Consider the following 16,638-nt stretch of genomic DNA (forward strand, 5'->3'; position numbering starts at 1 on the left):
ATTAATGTTCATTTAGTGATTAGTATTCCTTATTTCTGTTAAGCATGGTTTCAGTATAAGCTGAACTTGTTCCTGCAAAACTATTCAGTATAGTAAACAAAGCACTATAGAACTGGTACCAATCATGTTATCTTCCAAAATGTGGATATTGCGAAAGAAAGCATTAATATACAACATCTTCACTCAGCGAAGGAGCTCATGCTGTACAGGTTTGCTGCTCTACTCAAGTTAGAATGGTCAGAAGTAGCAACCAGCTCAGACAAAGCTCGAGTTGCCCTGTTTTCCCGGAGCACCCACTGCTACAAGGTCACTGAAAGGATCACCAAATGGATTTGGAGCTCCGGAGGGAGGCGTAGCGTACTGATATTGGTGGTGGTACATGTTTGGTGTCGGCATCGCCATTATCTGTTGCTGCTGCTGAAAATACTGCTGCTGCTGTGGCTGAAAATACTGCTGCTGCACCTGGTAGTACTGCTGTTGCTGCTGGGTCATCAGTGCCAACTGCACATTAGATGGTGGCGCGAAGCTGCTGGACATGGCGAACGGGTCATTGGCATTGGCGTCGAAAGGGTTGGCTGTTCCAAGGCTGCCAGCGTAGGTCACACTGGCGATCTGCTGCCTCCTTGCCTCATCTTCATAGAGGCTGTCGAGTAACACCTTGTCAAAGCCTCCAGCCTGTTGATCATATGAGATTATATATGTAAGTGATTCTCTGAATTATTTTTAGTTTGCAGTCATGACTCACGAGCAATGTCTCTGAATTTTCCCCCAAAAGGTGGATATCTGAAAAGCTGGTTATTATGGAGTAAGGATTGCACATACCAAGTTGGTCTTAACTGGCTGGCTTATATTGGTGCTTGGAGCAGTGACAAGTGCCAACTCCCACCCCGATGAGTTTCCATCAAACAGATTTTGAGATGTTGACGCCTTGTTTTGGTCACCTACATGCAAGGCCACCAGAGCAACCGGTGACATTTCCTTCTCATTGCATCACTTACTATTAGCAACGCCGATCTGGAGTTCTGGACAGGTTGGTATTCAATGCTTCAACAATAGCACCTGTAAAATTGTGACATATATACCTGGAGCTACAATGGCAAGTGCCAATGCATTGCATTCTTCGAGTTCCATAACCGAAGGGTTCACCTCTGCATCCAGGTTCTGCATGCATCACAAATCCAAGAAACGTAAAGGGATTCAGAAAAACATACACTAGATTTGTTTTTAGCATAAATGAATCAGGTAAAAGAATGGATGATACTAGGAGATCTCCAGTTGTTTGCTGTGGCTGGGGTTCTAGTTCAGGCTCAGTTTGAGATTCTGGTTCTTGTTCAGGTTCTTCTTTCTCCTCTTCTGCTGACTTTTCAGGTTCCTGTGGATCTTCTTTGTCATAAGTCAGTAGTTTTGGTTCCTCACTCTCCTGCTTTGGCAACATCAAGAGTCACAATACAGAACAGTACAGCAGAGTTGCTCCAGTACTTGGTTCTCAAAAAGTTCTTCACTAACCACAGTCTTGACTGAGGGGCGGGGTGCTTCTTTGATGTACTCTTCCATTGTTGTAAGGAAGGAGGGGGGCGGCTACAGAACAGTCGTGATGAGCACATATTAGAACTCGGTATTCATCAGTTTTGTGGTTCATTTGGTCTAAGCCTGTATACTGATATTACTGCCATTTCGTGCCGATCGAGACTTTAGAGTAGTAACACATCTGAATCAAGATGGCAAGATGCAGACAAATTAACTAACCTGCCTCAGAGTAGGAAACTGGAATGTCCTGGCCAGCTCAAGCTGTTTGCAGAATTCATAGAATTCAGCAAGGTTTTCTGCCTGTGAATTTGATAAATCAAAGCCATTTTCTTCTGACAAGCATTTTGCTAAGCTTCAATTCAGTATAACAAAAAAATGAAAAATATGGCTAAAAAAACTGAGGCACCTGCAGGCCAGCTCGTTTGTAAATAGTCAGAGCCTTGATAGCATCATACTTCGGCATATCGAAGAACTGCACCAGACCGGTTGGAGTAAGAAAAGCACGATTATGATTCAGCAACAGAAAAAATCTTGGTTCATGTGATAAAATTGCTACTTCACCATATCAACAAGATTGATGATGCCATCATTAATTGCACAGTAGATCTTGAAGCTCTCCTTCACAACCTAAGAAATGGAGGAGCTCCATGTAATATCGGGCAAGCAAAGACATCTTGCAAAATGGGACGAACTTCTGCAAGGAAACAAAACACTTGCAGCTTACCAGGGCTAATGCATACTGAATGAGGTAGTTTGAGCACGCAGAACCTTCCGGCTGCAATGGTGAAAACAAGGATGCAACTAGTGAACAGCATGCATTCAGCAAACTTACAAGTGCTTAGCAACGTGGGCGTTTCAAACCTGGACTCCAACAACCCTGAAAAGCAGTTGCTGCAGTGCAGGCAACTGCTCCAAAAGATCTGGGCAAGGTAGGGTCCTGGTTTTACTATGTCCCTGTATTGTCAGTATCACAGAACACAACCATGAGACAGGCTCTATATCGTTATTCGTTAAACATTTCGAGTATCGGAATCGAAAGAGAAAAAAAATACTTTGGTAGAACAATGGGGCGATTTCATGAGGCGCTCAGTTTCGATGTCGTATTTGAGAACCCTAAAGCACTCAAGCCGTTCCTCCAGGAAGAGCGCATAGGTGCGAACCCATGCGGAGCAATCCCAGGCTGTCACACCAAAACAAAACAGACAAATTGAGGCATCATGTAATGGAGGACATATGATTATATGAATTGGAGCTTCCCCTGCAGTTCACAGAAATGTAGAAGCACTAACCTAATTGGCTAGAGTCATCCTTGAAATTTGCTAGATGCAGAATGTTTCCCCTGTATGTGTAGGCCAGGAACTCTTCTTTGAATGTGGGATCACCTTCTCTCAGAAGCCTATGCACCACTATTAATGTCTTCAATTTAACCTGTAGGACGCTATGGAATATGATTAATTAAGAAAATGAAAAGAGGCAATGGCATGAGTTCTACACATCGTGATTGGAGAGGAGAAATCAATAGGTGGCAAAGAGGAGCAACACCCACTATCCAGTTCTTTGACTTGGACATTCTTCTTGACAATGCATATATGCAGTATGTGACGTCTGCGCGAGGGCGATTTGCTGAGGTGGCGATGAATATATCTGCGGTGTGAAATGGAATTATAGATTGGCAGATTCAAGGTACAAGGTGAAGAAAGAACAGGATGACTACTCACTTCTGACATGCCGTTCCTTGGGAGGGCATTCTACATGGTTAGTTGCCTTCACAATTGCAATATCCAATTCCTTTTCTCAGACAAAAAAAGAAAGTCAAACCATCGATGAGGATCATCAAAGGGAACATTAATAACAGTTCTAAGTGAATCAGAGGAGAATTCAGAATCCACACAAAATGGTGCGGGATGGCCGTCAGAGCTCACGCACTAATTCCAGTCAAGATTACGAAAACGATAAGATCAAGGATAAGATAACTCATGAAACTAGACAAGCCAAAACCCCCCATCCTGATCACCATTTCTACATGGTCTCAGGTCAGAATCAAAGAGCTAGAAATGGAGAGCAAAAAAAACACGCATCAAATGCTTCCTGATCTTGACCACTCCGCACCGCCATCGCCACGGCTCACCTTGAAGTCGCTGTTGACCTTGGCGAGGCCGACCCTGGTGGAGTCCTTGAGGGCGCCGTAGGCCTTGCGCCACGACCCCATCAGGCCGTGATCACCCAACCCACGATGCGCCCCCTTCCCCCTCTCACCTCGCCTCCTCTCCCTCCCTTCCAATCGAACAATGCCATCCCCGCCGCCACGCCCCCCTGCTCCACCCCTACCCTTCCGACCACACACCTCTCGCTAATTTTAGCCTGTGGTCGGTCGGTGCTCCAGCAGAGACAGAGCGAGATGTCGTTGCCGCCATTTCTATCTGCCCGGTATGCGCGGGAGGAGGAGGACGAAGACGCCAGTGGGCCCACCCTCTCTGCCTGGTGGGCCCTCACGTGGCCCAAATGGCCCAATGGAGCCCACAAGTATTCTTGGTGGGCCCTAGCAACGAGTCAACTGCGGCCCAGTTTGGCCCAAGAAGCCCCGCTGCCATTTCGCCCGAACAAATTCCCCTCCCCTTTCCTCGGCACTCCACCCACCCCAGACGCCGACGAGCAAACCCTAGCGAGAGGCGCGAGGAGATCGATCGGCCATGGCGCTTCGGGTCCTGTACAACGAGATCCGGGGCATGAAGGTCCGCGAGGTGCCGGCGTACCTGAAGCCGCGGCTCACCTGGGAGAACGTCAAGAAGAGCGCCGACCAGGCCGTCGACCGCTACATCGAGAAGTACATCGAGACGAGCAGGCCGGACCCGCTCTTCCACGTCTGCTTCGGCGGGATGGCCTTCTCCTACCTCGTCGCGCTGCCCTGGGAGCGCGCCCACCTTGCCCACCTCGAGGAGATGGAGAGGACCGGCGGGAAGCACTAGATCCCGCCGCGCCGAGGTGAGTCCACGGCTCCCCGTGTCGTCCTGTCCGATCTGATCCGATCTGGTCCTGTCTGGCGAACGTGGGTCTCTCCGACCGGCTTGCTCGCGGGTAATTGCATCTGGATGGACGAGTTCAAAATGCCGTGTACTATTTGGCGTGTTAGGCATAGATGCGGAGCACTGTTGGCTGTAGATCGGGGTCTAGTTGTGATTACTAATTGCCTGTGGTGACTTTGCGACACTAATGATTATTTGTCTATGCTTGTGCTCGACTGATTGAAACGTGAAATGGGACAATGCCCCTTTACCTAGAAATTTTTTAGCTACCTTAATGTGTTCACTCTTTTGCCTACCAGGGGCAGACAGAGTTAGTTGATGGATGTAGATGCAAGTTTAGATTGGGCACTCGTTGGATTACATGGAGCTTGCAATTTCATCAGTGTTGTCTTTTTTGTCCATTATTATTCAGGAAGTTCAGCTGTATGATTGCCTCATCACATTACACCATTGAAGTCCTACTTATATTGTTCTAATTTACAAAGCTACTCCCTCCGTTCCAAATTATAGGTCGTTTTGGCATTTCTAGGTGCATAGCAAAAGCTATGCATCTAGAAAAGCCAAAAAGACGTATAGTTTGGACTAGAGGGAGCAGACATAGGTGTCGTTGCATATGCATTGTGCTCTATTGGTGATGTAAGGTAACTAGTTCTAATTGGCACACTGAGTATAGTGATAGGGTTGCTGCTGTTTTTACCAGAATTGTCCCACAATTCTTTTACAGAATTGTTGGTTCTCTTCCAACCAATTTACCTACTGGCTTTAATTTCTTGCTACTCTCTGGAAGTGATGAAATGAATATATATACGGTCAATTAGTGATAGCCTGATAGGCCATAACAGCTTAGGTGGGGTTATGAAAGAAGCGCCTGCAGCTGAAAATTTTGTGACATTGTGTATGTGAAATGTCTTGGGTCCATTGCTAATGATTATTTGAAAGTAATTCCGAGATTGCTAAACATGATGTAGAAAGTATTTTTGTGTAATCATTTAGAAAATACTTCAGAGATTGCTAAACATGATTTAGATAGTGCTTCAGAGATTATTACGAGATCATTTTATCAGTTAAACGTTGAGATGGATCTGACTATGGCGGTGCGAAAATGTACAGGTTTTTTTGGCAAGACATGCTATTTGCTGTGATTGTCTGTGCTTGTTATTAGTTGACCACTTTATTTCTGATTTTAGGTTTAGCTCCTTCCAATTAAAAGTGATACCTTTCTTTCTATGTATTTCAGGACTGCTGCTGGTCCATTCAAGATAATGGCATATTTTTCTTCTACTGATGAGCTTGTGGAGTCATGTTCATTTGATGCTTTATTTTGTACTCAGACAGCATGAAACTGTCCAGCTTATCGTTGTCCCTCAGTATCTTGTCATAAGCAACTTCAAACTGAGAAGTGCAATCATTGTGATTAAAAACGTTTTCAGTAATTGAGTACAAGTCTGTTTCGGAATACAGTCCAGTAATTTTTTTGCTGCATTGCTAGACAATTGCGGTGTCTATTCCATTCCTGACACAATTGCGATCTGTGCATTTGGTTGCTGTTGTACGCTTGTATGTCTATATTCACATTTCATCTATGTTCGTGTTTGAAGGCAAAATGAGCCTTGATATAAAGAACAATATGCAAACACTATTGATTGAGATCAAGGGGGCGTCATCCGTTGTTACTCCCTTGTTTAAATCAAAGGAAATTGTAGATGCCAGAACGCCACCGCAGCAATCAATTCGAGACGAGGCAGATGACTGTTCAACGGCAGTTAAGCGATTTATGTACAGATACAGACTACCGAGGCTGATATGGAGGCGGGCATTTCATGCCAACATCATATAATTCACAATACAAGCTGGGCAGCACAAATATCGACTGATCATTGAACTATTTGTTCTACAATTGGTTTATATCGTCTGTAACTCTTACAACAAAATTTGCAACAAGAATTCACAATCATTTCAATTTCGAGACGTACTAAAATTCTTACATGCTCACCAGCCATATTTTGCTTGAGTCTCTGCTTTTGTAAGAATGCCTTTCGAGCGCCTCTCCGCAAGCTCCATCTCCTTTGACTTCATGTCAAAGTACAGAGAACCAATCTGGTGCTTCCTTTTATGCAACTTGGATGGCTTTCCTTTCGCTGATGGGGCAGGCTGTTCACATGGTAGAAATCTTGGGTAAGGACCATAACTGCATTGATGTAGCAGAGTTTTTTTGTGCAAAAGGATGCATTGAACGACAGAGTTTTTTATGCAAAAAGATGAATGGATTACAGAGTTATTCAGTAAAACAAGCCTACTGTTGTATTAGGGAATGCTGGATCTGAAAGAACATGGTTGTCATTGGGAAACCATGGGATCCTATAGGCCCTGTGAGTACCGAGTATGCTCATATGTTTCCCCCATCCCCAAGTACATGCTGACACTCTATACACACTACCTTCAGTTCATGAAGTGAAAAATCTGTTCAGACAACCAAGCCCATTCATTTTGCTATGACAACAAACCTCTGCCGTTGACCAACTACAAGAATCAAGTCTAGGTCTTGCCTGTTCTTATGCTGTATGGCCTATACCTAGTTTGCCTTGATGCATCATCAGTCTCTCCATGTATGTATCCAACATCCCATACAGGAAGAAAAATGTATCAAAATCATTACATTGGGGTGGTTACATGCAGTCAGATCTGCAACTGCAAGGTATTTCACACCTACACCCCTTAAGACTTGCAAATATCGTAATTCACAAAGCAAGAGTAGATTCTAGCTTCTTAGCCCTATGAGTGCTTCAAAATTTGTGCAAAAAGGGGTGCAGATCAAACCATCACTCATTTCTTTTTCTTTTTTGTGATGCGGATTACTTAAGCATAGAGGTGTGTTGTCAGTTAAAAAGGCATAAGACAGAAATAGAAACACCTTCTGTCTGTAATTCTGTTTGAACAATAAGCAAACTAAACAATCATACCTATTTACATGACATGTTTTCTAAAATAAAGTGCAGTGAGAATGGCTGTTCACACAATAAAGAATAAGATGTAGCCATTTATTCCACATAAGAACTGGCAACCAAACCATTGACAATATGACTTTACAGCCAACAGAGATATCTAGTAGTCAGGTATTGTTACTTGCTTCCTGATGAATTAAAATTGCAACAATGAAAAAAAGAAATTCCAACTTGGCATTTCTGTACCAAGAATCATTGCTTGGCAACAAGCATCAGACCCAATATTGCTTCTGATCACAAGGAATAAATACTATTACACCCAACCACTGATATGCTCACAAGTCACTGGAGAAACTACAGCATTCAGGTGTTTGAAAAATGAGCATAGTGCCAATAGTCTAGCATTGTCATCCCATTTTATCTACACGATTTGGTACTAAGCTAGCGAAATTGTTCAAGCATAATAATAGGCTAATAAGTAATAAACATAAAAGTGTTCAATAGAAGTAGTACAAAGTTAGCAGGGGATGGTGGATCTGTACCTGATAACTAGGACCAAAGGCCAACCCAGTGAGCTTGGACTTATCCTGCTTTGGTCGATTCTTCATCAGCTCTGCCTGATCTACCTCTAAAATCTGTGCTGGCATATCATTCCTACCTCTCTTCCCTCCAATCCTACCCATCTCAGGTGGCAACACTGGTTCTTGCACTGGTGCTGCCACCTCATGGCCATATCCTCCAGTATAATCTACTCCGTATGGCGCTGCCGCAACATGCTCGTATCCACCACCATGCTCCCCTCCGTGTGAATGAACATACCCACCACTTTGCTCTCCATATGCGGCATACTGTTCTCCAGCCATATAATTTGCTTTGGCACTAGGATCCCAGCCATAACTCGCACCGTATTGAGCATAGTAGTTTGGATCCCACGCATAAGCTTCATATCCACTAGTGCTCCCAGCTCCAGCATCATAGCCTTGCTGTTGCTGGCCTCCAGCTTCAGCATCGAGACCCTGCTGTTCTTCTTGCCCCTCCACCTGCTGCTCGGGCACAGGCACGTCTTCCTCACTGCCGCTATCCTCTGAATCGTCGTCATCCGAAGCACCAGTATCAGGCCTTTCTGGCGCATCAGTGTTCGCAATGGAACCTGAAGGAACGGCGGCCCCGAGATTCGATCTCTCCGGCGCCGCCGTGTCGATAGCCGACCTCCTGGCGCCGGCGCCCGCGCCGGAGCCGAGCCCAAGCGAGTGCTTCGGCGGCGGGAGGAACGAGGACACGGGACCCGATCCAGCAGACACGGGCGGCAAGCGCGCCTCCGGGGTGCTGGCGCGGCGCTTCTTGGCGTCGTCCTCCTCGTCGTCGGAGCTGTCGCCCGTAGGCTGCCGAATCGGCTGCGGGCGGTACTGGACGACGAGCTTCGGGTTTCCCGAGGAGGACTTCGGGGCCGGGATTGAGGAGAAGGTCGGGGCGGGGGCGGATTTGGGCGCCGGGAGGGAGGAGAAGAGAGCCGCGGGCTTGGGCTGGTGGAGCGAGGAGAACATTCCGCCGCCACCACCGGAGGATGCGGTGGGGGGCTTCGCCCCGGCCGCCTCGCCCCGGGCCGCAGCGGTAGCAGGGGCAGATTTGGGCGCCGGCAGGGAGGAGAAGAGAGCCGCGGACTTGGGCTGCGGTAGCGAGGAGAAGATTCCGCCGCCGCCAGCGGAGGAGGCGGTGGGGGGCTTCGCGCCGGCCTCGCCGCCCCGGGCCGCGGCGGGGGCAGGTGGGGCCTCGTCGGCTTCGTCGTCCGAAGAGGCGTAGCTGGCGAGGAGCGAGTCCATGGCGGAGCTGGGGCGGTGGCTAACGGTGGTCGCTCGGCGGGGACGAAAGGGGCGAAGGCCGAAGGGGAAGACGGCAGCGGAGGCGGAGGAAGTCAGGTTCGGGTAGGAGCCAGGAGGGCACCAGGGCGAGTCGTCGGCGGATTCCTGTTCGGTGGGTGGCGCCGGTGCCGGCGGAGGAGGTGGGTGCTCTCGTGGGCCGTATGCTAATTTGCGGCGTTTGGTGGGCTGCGGGGCCTTTTCACTAACAGGCCTGGCCTTTCAAAAAAAAAAACAGGCCTGGCCTGGCCTGGCGAAGCTTCCGGGCTGCTGAGTGATTCCCTCAATGGGCTGATAATCACGGCGTGGTTGACTTGGTCAAAACACTTTATTCTACAGTAGTGTTTTTTTGAGCAAACGAACCTGTATTATACGAGGAAAAATACAAACACCAGACAGTACAAATACAGGAACGTATTAGGGAGGTACACAGGGGACAGCTGTCCACACTCTTTTGCAGAAAAGACCTTAGACAAAGAAAAAATTACAGCGAGGTCCGTAAGATCTTTTCCACTCCGCAGAACCATCATCCATCGCCGTCTCCCACCTCCATCGGCAGCCAGACCTTCACCGGAGAAAGAAGGAGAACAGCAGAGGCATCAAGGGCTGGAGAAGCACCTTCGCACAAAGGCTTTGAGAGGAGCCGCATATGCAACAGACGGTGGATGAACTTCGGCCGGGGACACACCCCATGCTACTCCACCCCTGGACTTGAGCACAACGCCAACCGGCGGCGGCACGGGAGCCACTCAAGTCCAACACGCCGGCAACCATCAACCCATCAACTATCCCCCTGCTCCAACGACGCTCGCACAAAGCACAACAAAAGCGTCGAGGAGCCGACTCCTGCATCGGAGAGAACAAGAACCGGATAAGATCTCACCTCGGCGAGACCTCCAGCTCCTGTCAACCCCGCCCTCACAGATCCCTTGCCGGCGCCGGAGTAAACACCAACAAGACGGGGACAGGATCGGAGGGACTTATTCCATGGCCGCGACGCCGCCGCCGCCGCCGGGAAACCAAACCCTAGCTAACCTAGGACCTAATCTACACCGCCAGCGGTGGAGACGCTGATCCCCCACACATCCGAGGCCTAAAAGGCCATCGGAGGCAGAAGGAATCGGCGTCCCCGCCGGCGGGAGCACGGCGTCGCCCTCCTTTCGCCCTCTCAACTGTAGCGGAACGGGAATGTTCGGGAAAGAGGCGGGTGGCCAAGAGGAGCCTTTTTTTAGATGGAACTTGATCGTTGAATATCAGAGTCTGCGAAGGCGATTTTTTTTTTTGAGGTTCACTTGGGTTTGGGTACCGATAACTTTTGAATACTTTGTTGCTCCTGCCATTCACCTCGATCCCTGTACAAACTGTTTTTTCTTTCTCTTGACTACATAAGTTGGTTGGCACTTTTACACACCACGAACATCTTTGATTTGCAAAGGGATGTGCCATCTGGTAGCTAAGGCAAAATTTGGCACATCAAAGAAGACTACTTAGAACCCTTATTTTCTTGTTCACCAGACTGAAACCAGCGGCCAGTGGAATGAATACTGTACACTGAACTAGTAGTAGTTACCCTCTTATAACAGTCAGTTGCTAGAGGTGTCAATCCAAACACAATCATTGAGTCATCGCCTCATCGGCAGGGTTAAAATATCCGACCGGTTAGCGGTAACCGCCGGCCTCCGGTTCCGGTTTACCGGACCGGTTTGACCGGTTACCGGTAGAAACCGGTCAAATTCAAATTTGAATTCAAATGGCACAGTTCAACTAGTTCGTACCGGTATACCGGCCGGTTAGACTGGTTTAACGGCCGATTTGACTGGTAATCGGTCAAATTCAAATTTTTTTTCTTTTTTGGTTTAAATTCAAATGCCCGCAAAGTATACTAAATAAATGTTTGTATAACATATTTTAGTCTAAATGAACCCTCCAACCCTCTTTTGTACTACTTTTACATTGTATTTGTATACTTTTGTATGCACGTTTTTTTATTTAACTTCAAATCCCCGCAAACTATACTAAATGAATGGATTTTGAAGAAAATTTGACACCATTAAATTCGTCGCACCTTGAAGTATTTTTAAAATTTTTTCATTTTTTTTTGAATTCAAATTTAAATTTTGAATTTGGACCGATTTCATATCGGACCAAACCGGAACCGGTCCGGTTTGACCGAAACCGTACCGGTTACCGACGATTTGGTGAACCCTACTCATCGGTCCACACACACCGCCCCCCCCCCCCCGGCCTTCAACTACCGTGTCCGCGGGGATGGACGGCGGTGGGGTGCAGAAGCTTGAAGGAAAAAAAAAAGCAAAGCAAAGCAATTGTTTTCGGCTGTACGTTTACTTGGTCGCGCATGCATGCATCGCCATCAGGCATCAGCCATGAGCCCACGTGACAACCCAGTGAACGCGACACCAGTGGCCTAGGGACCGCCACCGCAACGCGTCGCCGACGCCGTCTCACGGTCAAGTCGCCTCAGAGGCCTGCTCATTGCACAGTACTCCCTCCGTTTCAAATTATAAATTATTTTAAAAATTTTGAAGAGTTAAATCATCTCAAATTTTCATCAAAATTATAGAAAAAAATATAAATTTTAAAAATTTTGAAGAGTCAAATCATCTCAAAATTTCATCAAAATTATAGAAAAAATATAAAAATTTATGACATTAAATAGATGCACTATGAAAATATAGCTAACAAAAAATCTAATAATACATTATTTTGTCATATAAATTTTATCAAATTTGAAATTTTTGACTCTCTAATATTCGGAGTGCTTAATTACACCGCCATTCTTCTAGCCACTATTTGCTACCCACCCCAAAGGTTTCAGATCGTTTGCCTCCGTCTCTCCGGTTCTCTGGTCTCCTCCCTCCCCCCCCCGTCGGCCACCCCACTGCTCGCCGCCTCGAGGATTTGCCGGATCCGCACTGGAAGCCCTTGCCGCCGCCAATCAGGCCGGCTGGCCGACGCTGCCCCGACCACTCCGGCCAACTCGAGGTGAGGGCCACCGTCTCACCGAACCCCCGTATCCTCAACACAACTATTGCAGTTTTTTTCCCCCAAGTCCTCCATTGGACTATTCTCAGATAGCTTCCAACGCACTAGCTGTGGTGGTTCTTTCAAAAAGGCGAAAAAACAAAGAACTAGCTTTGGGCAGTTACCACAACTTCCTACTTGGATAGCGTTCCTGGTATTCTCTGTTTTAGATAAGATAGTACATATAATACTCCTAAAAACCAAATGTTTCGATTGCTTGGGATTTCCAGTTCCAACTTAAAAAGACCCCGAATAATTAAGAAAGTTCATACAAATTATTTCCCATACCTTAATAATCCTCGGTCGTTGACTTTTATTTGACTAGTAAAAAAAAGATGCTCTGTTTCTGCGGTTTAATCGAAAATTTCAAGTTAAATATTATTATTAGCTATCTGATGTAATTACAATACAGCTTTGATTATATTTCTGGTGAACAAAACAATAAATAATATTTAGTTGGCTCTAAAAGAATCACGATCCTAGACATTGGATTCATGTTTACATTGTGCATAGAAAGTTACTATATGTATTTCTAAGTATAAAATAGTTTTATATCTAGATTAATACTATTTAACATATATTCCAGTTAATATTGGAATGTTGGTTTTTGGACATTTAGTTAGGGTTCTCGAAACATTGTTTATTTTTTGATGCATTTCCATTAACATGGCACTACTTCCTTTTAACTATTTCCCAGTGCGATAAACTGTTAGCCATTCCGCAGATACTATTGCCAAAGACTTTTCCAAGTGTTTCAGCTTGGAAATTGTGGCCTGCAAATATTGGTCAGTAATTTCTATTATTGGCAAAGGTTTTCCTGAAGGTACCATTGGAATGGAGATAGATCGAATAGCGAGTGTTTAGAATTATCAGCAAATGCCTAACCGTACCGTTAGCCACTTTTGCACATTCTGTTTACGTTTTGTACCATTGTGCAGGTCAAGCTGTTTTCAAAGTTGAGGAGGAAACCCTTGGCCCTCGACCGGTAACAAAGACAAATGTTGAGGTTGCATGCATAGTAAGGCAAAACAACTAAATAATTTTCATGTATTCGATTTAATTTCACTCCGCGCGAGATGATAAACAGCCAATTTACATATTTTCTTATCCAATTCCAGGGGAGCAATGGCTCGGGGGCCTGTGTACTTTTGGGAGCAATGGGACATCCAAATTCTGGTGATCCTGAGCTTCACCCTGCAAGTCATACTCCTCTTGTTCGCGGGGACCCGCCGGCGTGCAGGCTTGGGATTGTTCAGGACCCTCCTCTGGCTGGCGTACCTGATGGCCGACTACACCGCGATCTATGCCCTTGGCCACATGTCCATCAGCAGCAGGTCAGGCGGACACCAACTCATGCCGTTCTGGGCTCCGTTCCTCCTGCTTCACCTCGGTGGCCCGGACACCATCACCGCCTACGCCTTCCAGGACAACCAGCTCTGGCTGCGCCACCTCCTCACTCTCGTGGTGCAGGTCATCGGGGCGGCCTATGTCCTCTTCCAGTTTGTCGCAGTTGGGAGGAATTCTAGCACCCTGCTGGTAGCCGCTGCCTTGATGTTCATCTCCGGTTGCCTCAAGTACGGGGAGAGGACATGGGCGCTCAAGTGTGGCCACATGGATAGCATCACAAGCTATCAGCACAGGTATGATTACAAACAGGGTGGTGTTCATCGCAACCCTTATCAAGGGAGGGAGGGCAGAAACAAGTTGGACACTGAGGAGGTCCTGTTGGCAGCCCACTACACGCAGAGTTTCTGGCAGGGATTATTGGCTGATCTGTACGTGATGCAGGCGTCTCAGTATGACGTTGTGCGCCAAGGCATCCGGTTGAACGGTGACCTGTACCTGTACGAGCTTATTGGTATGCAGCTCTCCCTCATGTATGACATATTATACACGAAGGCGGCAGTGATCCATACATGGTGTGGTTTCTGCATTCGGATCATCTCACCGCTCTCCGCCGCCGCGGCATTCTTGCTGTTTCAGTTCAGTGGCAAGGATGCCTACAGCAGAGTTGATATCGTCATCACCTATGTTTTGCTGGTTGGAGCCCTGGTGTTGGAGGTGGCATCATCACTTAGGGCTGGAGGGTCGTCCTGGGCATGCGCCACCTTGCATGCCAGGGGATGGCACCGTCTCTGCAGCGCAGTCATGCGGGTTCGTCGGCTTCTCAAGGCAGCTGAAAGGAGGGCTTGCCTGAACTCAATTGGACAGTATAACCTACTGGATATCTGCACCGATGCCAAGGACGACCTCAGAGGTAAGATGGCCAAGATGATGGGTCTCCAGGGTTGGTGGCAGAAGCTGCATTACGCAAGCACCATCCCCATCTCTGATGGCATCAAGACCTTGGTGATAGCAGAGATACGGAAAAGGGACATAGAGGACCTGAGGAACGCACGGGGCAAGTGGATACTCAAGGAGAGAAGAATGTACGAGGATCTCACGCGGGTCGCCGACGAGACCGAGCTGGACCGTTGCATCATCGCGTGGCACGTCGCCACCGACCTTTACCTCTCCATGTGCCCGGAGGACGAGGAGGAGGGCGGCGGCGGCGGCGCCGCCTCCACGGTCCGTGACGACATCAGGGTGCTCTCCAACTACATGCTGTTCCTCCTGGTTGTGCATCCCTACCAGTTGCCCGGAGCCGTTCGCAGCGTCCGGTTCAAGCAGAACTACTTGTATTTCCACCATCTGTGGTGGGAGCTTCTGAGGTCCTCCAAGGAAGAGACCCTCAACTCCTCTAGATCGAGTATCGTCAAGAAAATAGCCGAGTATCTGATCCCGGCTGATAAAATGCACAAGTATGTTTCCGGCGTCGGCGAAGAACGTTACGGCGAGATGTCAGCTTATGTGGATGGATATTGGCTTGCCGGGATGCTGCTCGGCAACAGGTGGCGCCTGCCCATCGCCGACGTGCTGCAGGTGATCGCCGGGGTGTGGGTGGAGATGCTGTGCTACGCTGCCAACCACTGCGGCGAGGAGTCCCACGCCAGGAAGCTCAGCACCGGGGGAGAGTTCATCAATGCCGTCTGGATTCTCATGGCGCACACCAACAGGTTCCGTAAGGGACTCATAAGGGGGGTTAGTTCCTCTGACTCTGACGACGAGTCCCTCTGACATCGCCTCTAGAGACAAATTAAAATTAATGTGGCTAAAACCATCCACACCGTATCATACAATGCTTTGTGAGCCAAATCTATTTTTTGTCTCGTAATATATGATGGCTTTGCATCAATACTATTGCCTGCTTATTAATTAGTTTCAATTTTGTCACGGGTTCTCTTGTTTGCTAACTAATGAGGCATGCAAATGCATATGATGTTTCTTGTACACATAATATATATGCATCCAAGATGGCATTATTCATTTCGTTAAACAGATGCGATTGTCTCTCGTATGCTTAAAAAACTATCTAGAATGCCATCATAATTAAACAAAACCGTCATATAAGACTGCAAAATAGTGAGCTACATGATTGTTATATCATCATAAAATCCTTATAGACTCATGTGCTAGCAGCATAAACCCCAACACCCACCAGCACTATTAACTACCGTTCATCTCCCTTGCCGTTCAGTTCTCTCCACGAAGCTATAAAATGCACCCAGTCCATCTCATTGCCTACAGAGTACAGACTAGTCTCCGAGGCCTCTCTCAAACTCTGCTGTTGCCCAGCGAACACCTTTGATATGCAAACGGATGTGCCATCTGGTAGCTAAGGCAAAATTTAGCACATCAAAGTAAGTACTCAGAAGTCAGAACCCTGATTTTGGATAATCTTGTTCGCCAAACCGACAAGTCTGAAACTGGCGACCAATGGAAAGAACTGTACAATGTGAGACCCCCACTAAATGGGCTAAGTTGGGCCAGCCCAAATGTGCATGTACTTACGTGGGAATACTATACTATACTCTCTTTTCTATACGGCAAGCGATGTGGATTCTCTGATGTCGTGAAATGAAGTCAGAGAAGAACAGTACCCTGACTTTGGAGTGAATGGGAACCGTTGGATCACATAGGGGACTACCTGGTGGATCAGATCTCACGGAGAACAATATATGAACAGTGCCTATATTGATGTTAAGGATACAGACTATATACAAATACAGATACATCTGGAAAGAATACATATAGCAGGATTTTTGTAGACAAGCCCCTAACAAACAACAAAAAACAATTAAGTCCCTAGGACCGTCTACACCTCCAATCCTCCAGCTGATTCCGCCGGCTGCCGCTGGAAGCCGCCAC

At 47.2% G+C, this 16,638-nt stretch overlaps 4 protein-coding genes and 1 long non-coding RNA gene across 9 annotated transcripts; 2 read left to right on the forward strand and 3 right to left on the reverse strand.

Annotated features, from left to right (window-relative positions):
- Positions 1 to 87: 87 nt before the first annotated feature.
- Positions 88 to 3,826, reverse strand: LOC120668856 (putative clathrin assembly protein At5g57200). The gene is made up of 15 exons (XM_039948678.1): positions 3,656 to 3,826; positions 3,246 to 3,315; positions 3,074 to 3,171; positions 2,817 to 2,955; positions 2,580 to 2,707; positions 2,389 to 2,481; positions 2,252 to 2,302; positions 2,089 to 2,154; positions 1,934 to 1,999; positions 1,747 to 1,827; positions 1,507 to 1,578; positions 1,262 to 1,420; positions 1,083 to 1,161; positions 823 to 941; positions 88 to 675 (listed from the first exon to the last, which is right to left on the reverse strand). The coding sequence occupies exons 1-15, from the start codon at positions 3,734 to 3,736 to the stop codon at positions 256 to 258; spliced, it is 1,722 nt and encodes a 573-aa protein (XP_039804612.1). The 5' UTR covers positions 3,737 to 3,826; the 3' UTR covers positions 88 to 255.
- Positions 3,827 to 4,101: 275 nt separating this feature from the next.
- On the forward strand, positions 4,102 to 6,032 carry LOC120669125. Its single transcript, XM_039948958.1, has 2 exons — positions 4,102 to 4,509; positions 5,788 to 6,032. Exon 1 carries the CDS (start codon positions 4,218 to 4,220, stop codon positions 4,491 to 4,493), a length of 276 nt encoding a protein of 91 aa, XP_039804892.1. The 5' UTR covers positions 4,102 to 4,217; the 3' UTR covers positions 4,494 to 4,509; positions 5,788 to 6,032.
- A 317-nt stretch (positions 6,033 to 6,349) lies between these two features.
- On the reverse strand, positions 6,350 to 9,492 carry LOC120668936 (proline-rich protein PRCC-like). The gene is made up of 2 exons (XM_039948791.1): positions 8,035 to 9,492; positions 6,350 to 6,701 (listed from the first exon to the last, which is right to left on the reverse strand). Exons 1-2 carry the CDS (start codon positions 9,310 to 9,312, stop codon positions 6,540 to 6,542), a joined length of 1,440 nt encoding a protein of 479 aa, XP_039804725.1. The 5' UTR covers positions 9,313 to 9,492; the 3' UTR covers positions 6,350 to 6,539.
- Positions 9,493 to 9,700: 208 nt separating this feature from the next.
- LOC120669221 lies at positions 9,701 to 10,569 on the reverse strand. 2 transcript variants are annotated; one of them, XR_005672676.1, is made up of 2 exons: positions 10,232 to 10,569; positions 9,701 to 10,141 (listed from the first exon to the last, which is right to left on the reverse strand). It is a non-coding gene; the product is annotated as an uncharacterized LOC120669221 (long non-coding RNA). The 2 variants fall into 2 exon arrangements; XR_005672674.1 differs by having other exon boundaries at positions 9,701 to 9,913; positions 10,232 to 10,567.
- A 1,581-nt stretch (positions 10,570 to 12,150) lies between these two features.
- LOC120669315 lies at positions 12,151 to 15,663 on the forward strand. Of its 4 annotated transcripts, none has more exons than XM_039949165.1 (3): positions 12,151 to 12,351; positions 13,329 to 13,413; positions 13,509 to 15,663. In XM_039949165.1, exon 3 carries the CDS (start codon positions 13,516 to 13,518, stop codon positions 15,505 to 15,507), a length of 1,992 nt encoding a protein of 663 aa, XP_039805099.1. In that variant the 5' UTR covers positions 12,151 to 12,351; positions 13,329 to 13,413; positions 13,509 to 13,515; the 3' UTR covers positions 15,508 to 15,663. The 4 variants fall into 4 exon arrangements, with proteins under 4 accessions (XP_039805099.1, XP_039805045.1, XP_039805199.1 ...); XM_039949111.1 differs by having other exon boundaries at positions 12,153 to 12,351; positions 13,329 to 13,408; XM_039949265.1 differs by lacking the exon at positions 12,151 to 12,351 and adding an exon at positions 12,360 to 13,213.
- The last annotated feature ends 975 nt before the right edge of the window (positions 15,664 to 16,638 follow it).

This window comes from Panicum virgatum, chromosome 1K (genome assembly GCF_016808335.1).
Source record: "Panicum virgatum strain AP13 chromosome 1K, P.virgatum_v5, whole genome shotgun sequence".
In the NCBI taxonomy this organism is placed as follows: domain Eukaryota; kingdom Viridiplantae; phylum Streptophyta; class Magnoliopsida; order Poales; family Poaceae; genus Panicum; species Panicum virgatum.

What these genes read in the sequence shown, in the direction of transcription:
- LOC120668856 (XM_039948678.1), bottom strand. Translation starts at nt 3,736, where the DNA reads ATGGGGTCGTGGCGCAAGGCCTACGGCGCCCTCAAGGACTCCACCAGG. An exon ending in CCAAGTCAAAGAACTGGATA is followed by an intron (nt 2,956 to 3,073) that starts GTGGGTGTTGCT and finishes AGCGTCCTACAG; the next exon opens with GTTAAATTGAAGACATTAAT. An exon ending in TCAGGGTTGTTGGAGTCCAG is followed by an intron (nt 2,303 to 2,388) that starts GTTTGAAACGCC and finishes TCACCATTGCAG; the next exon opens with CCGGAAGGTTCTGCGTGCTC.
- LOC120669125 (XM_039948958.1), top strand. Translation starts at nt 4,218, where the DNA reads ATGGCGCTTCGGGTCCTGTACAACGAGATCCGGGGCATGAAGGTCCGC.
- LOC120668936 (XM_039948791.1), bottom strand. Translation starts at nt 9,312, where the DNA reads ATGGACTCGCTCCTCGCCAGCTACGCCTCTTCGGACGACGAAGCCGAC. An exon ending in CCTTTGGTCCTAGTTATCAG is followed by an intron (nt 6,702 to 8,034) that starts GTACAGATCCAC and finishes CCATGTGAACAG; the next exon opens with CCTGCCCCATCAGCGAAAGG.
- LOC120669315 (XM_039949165.1), top strand. Translation starts at nt 13,516, where the DNA reads ATGGCTCGGGGGCCTGTGTACTTTTGGGAGCAATGGGACATCCAAATT.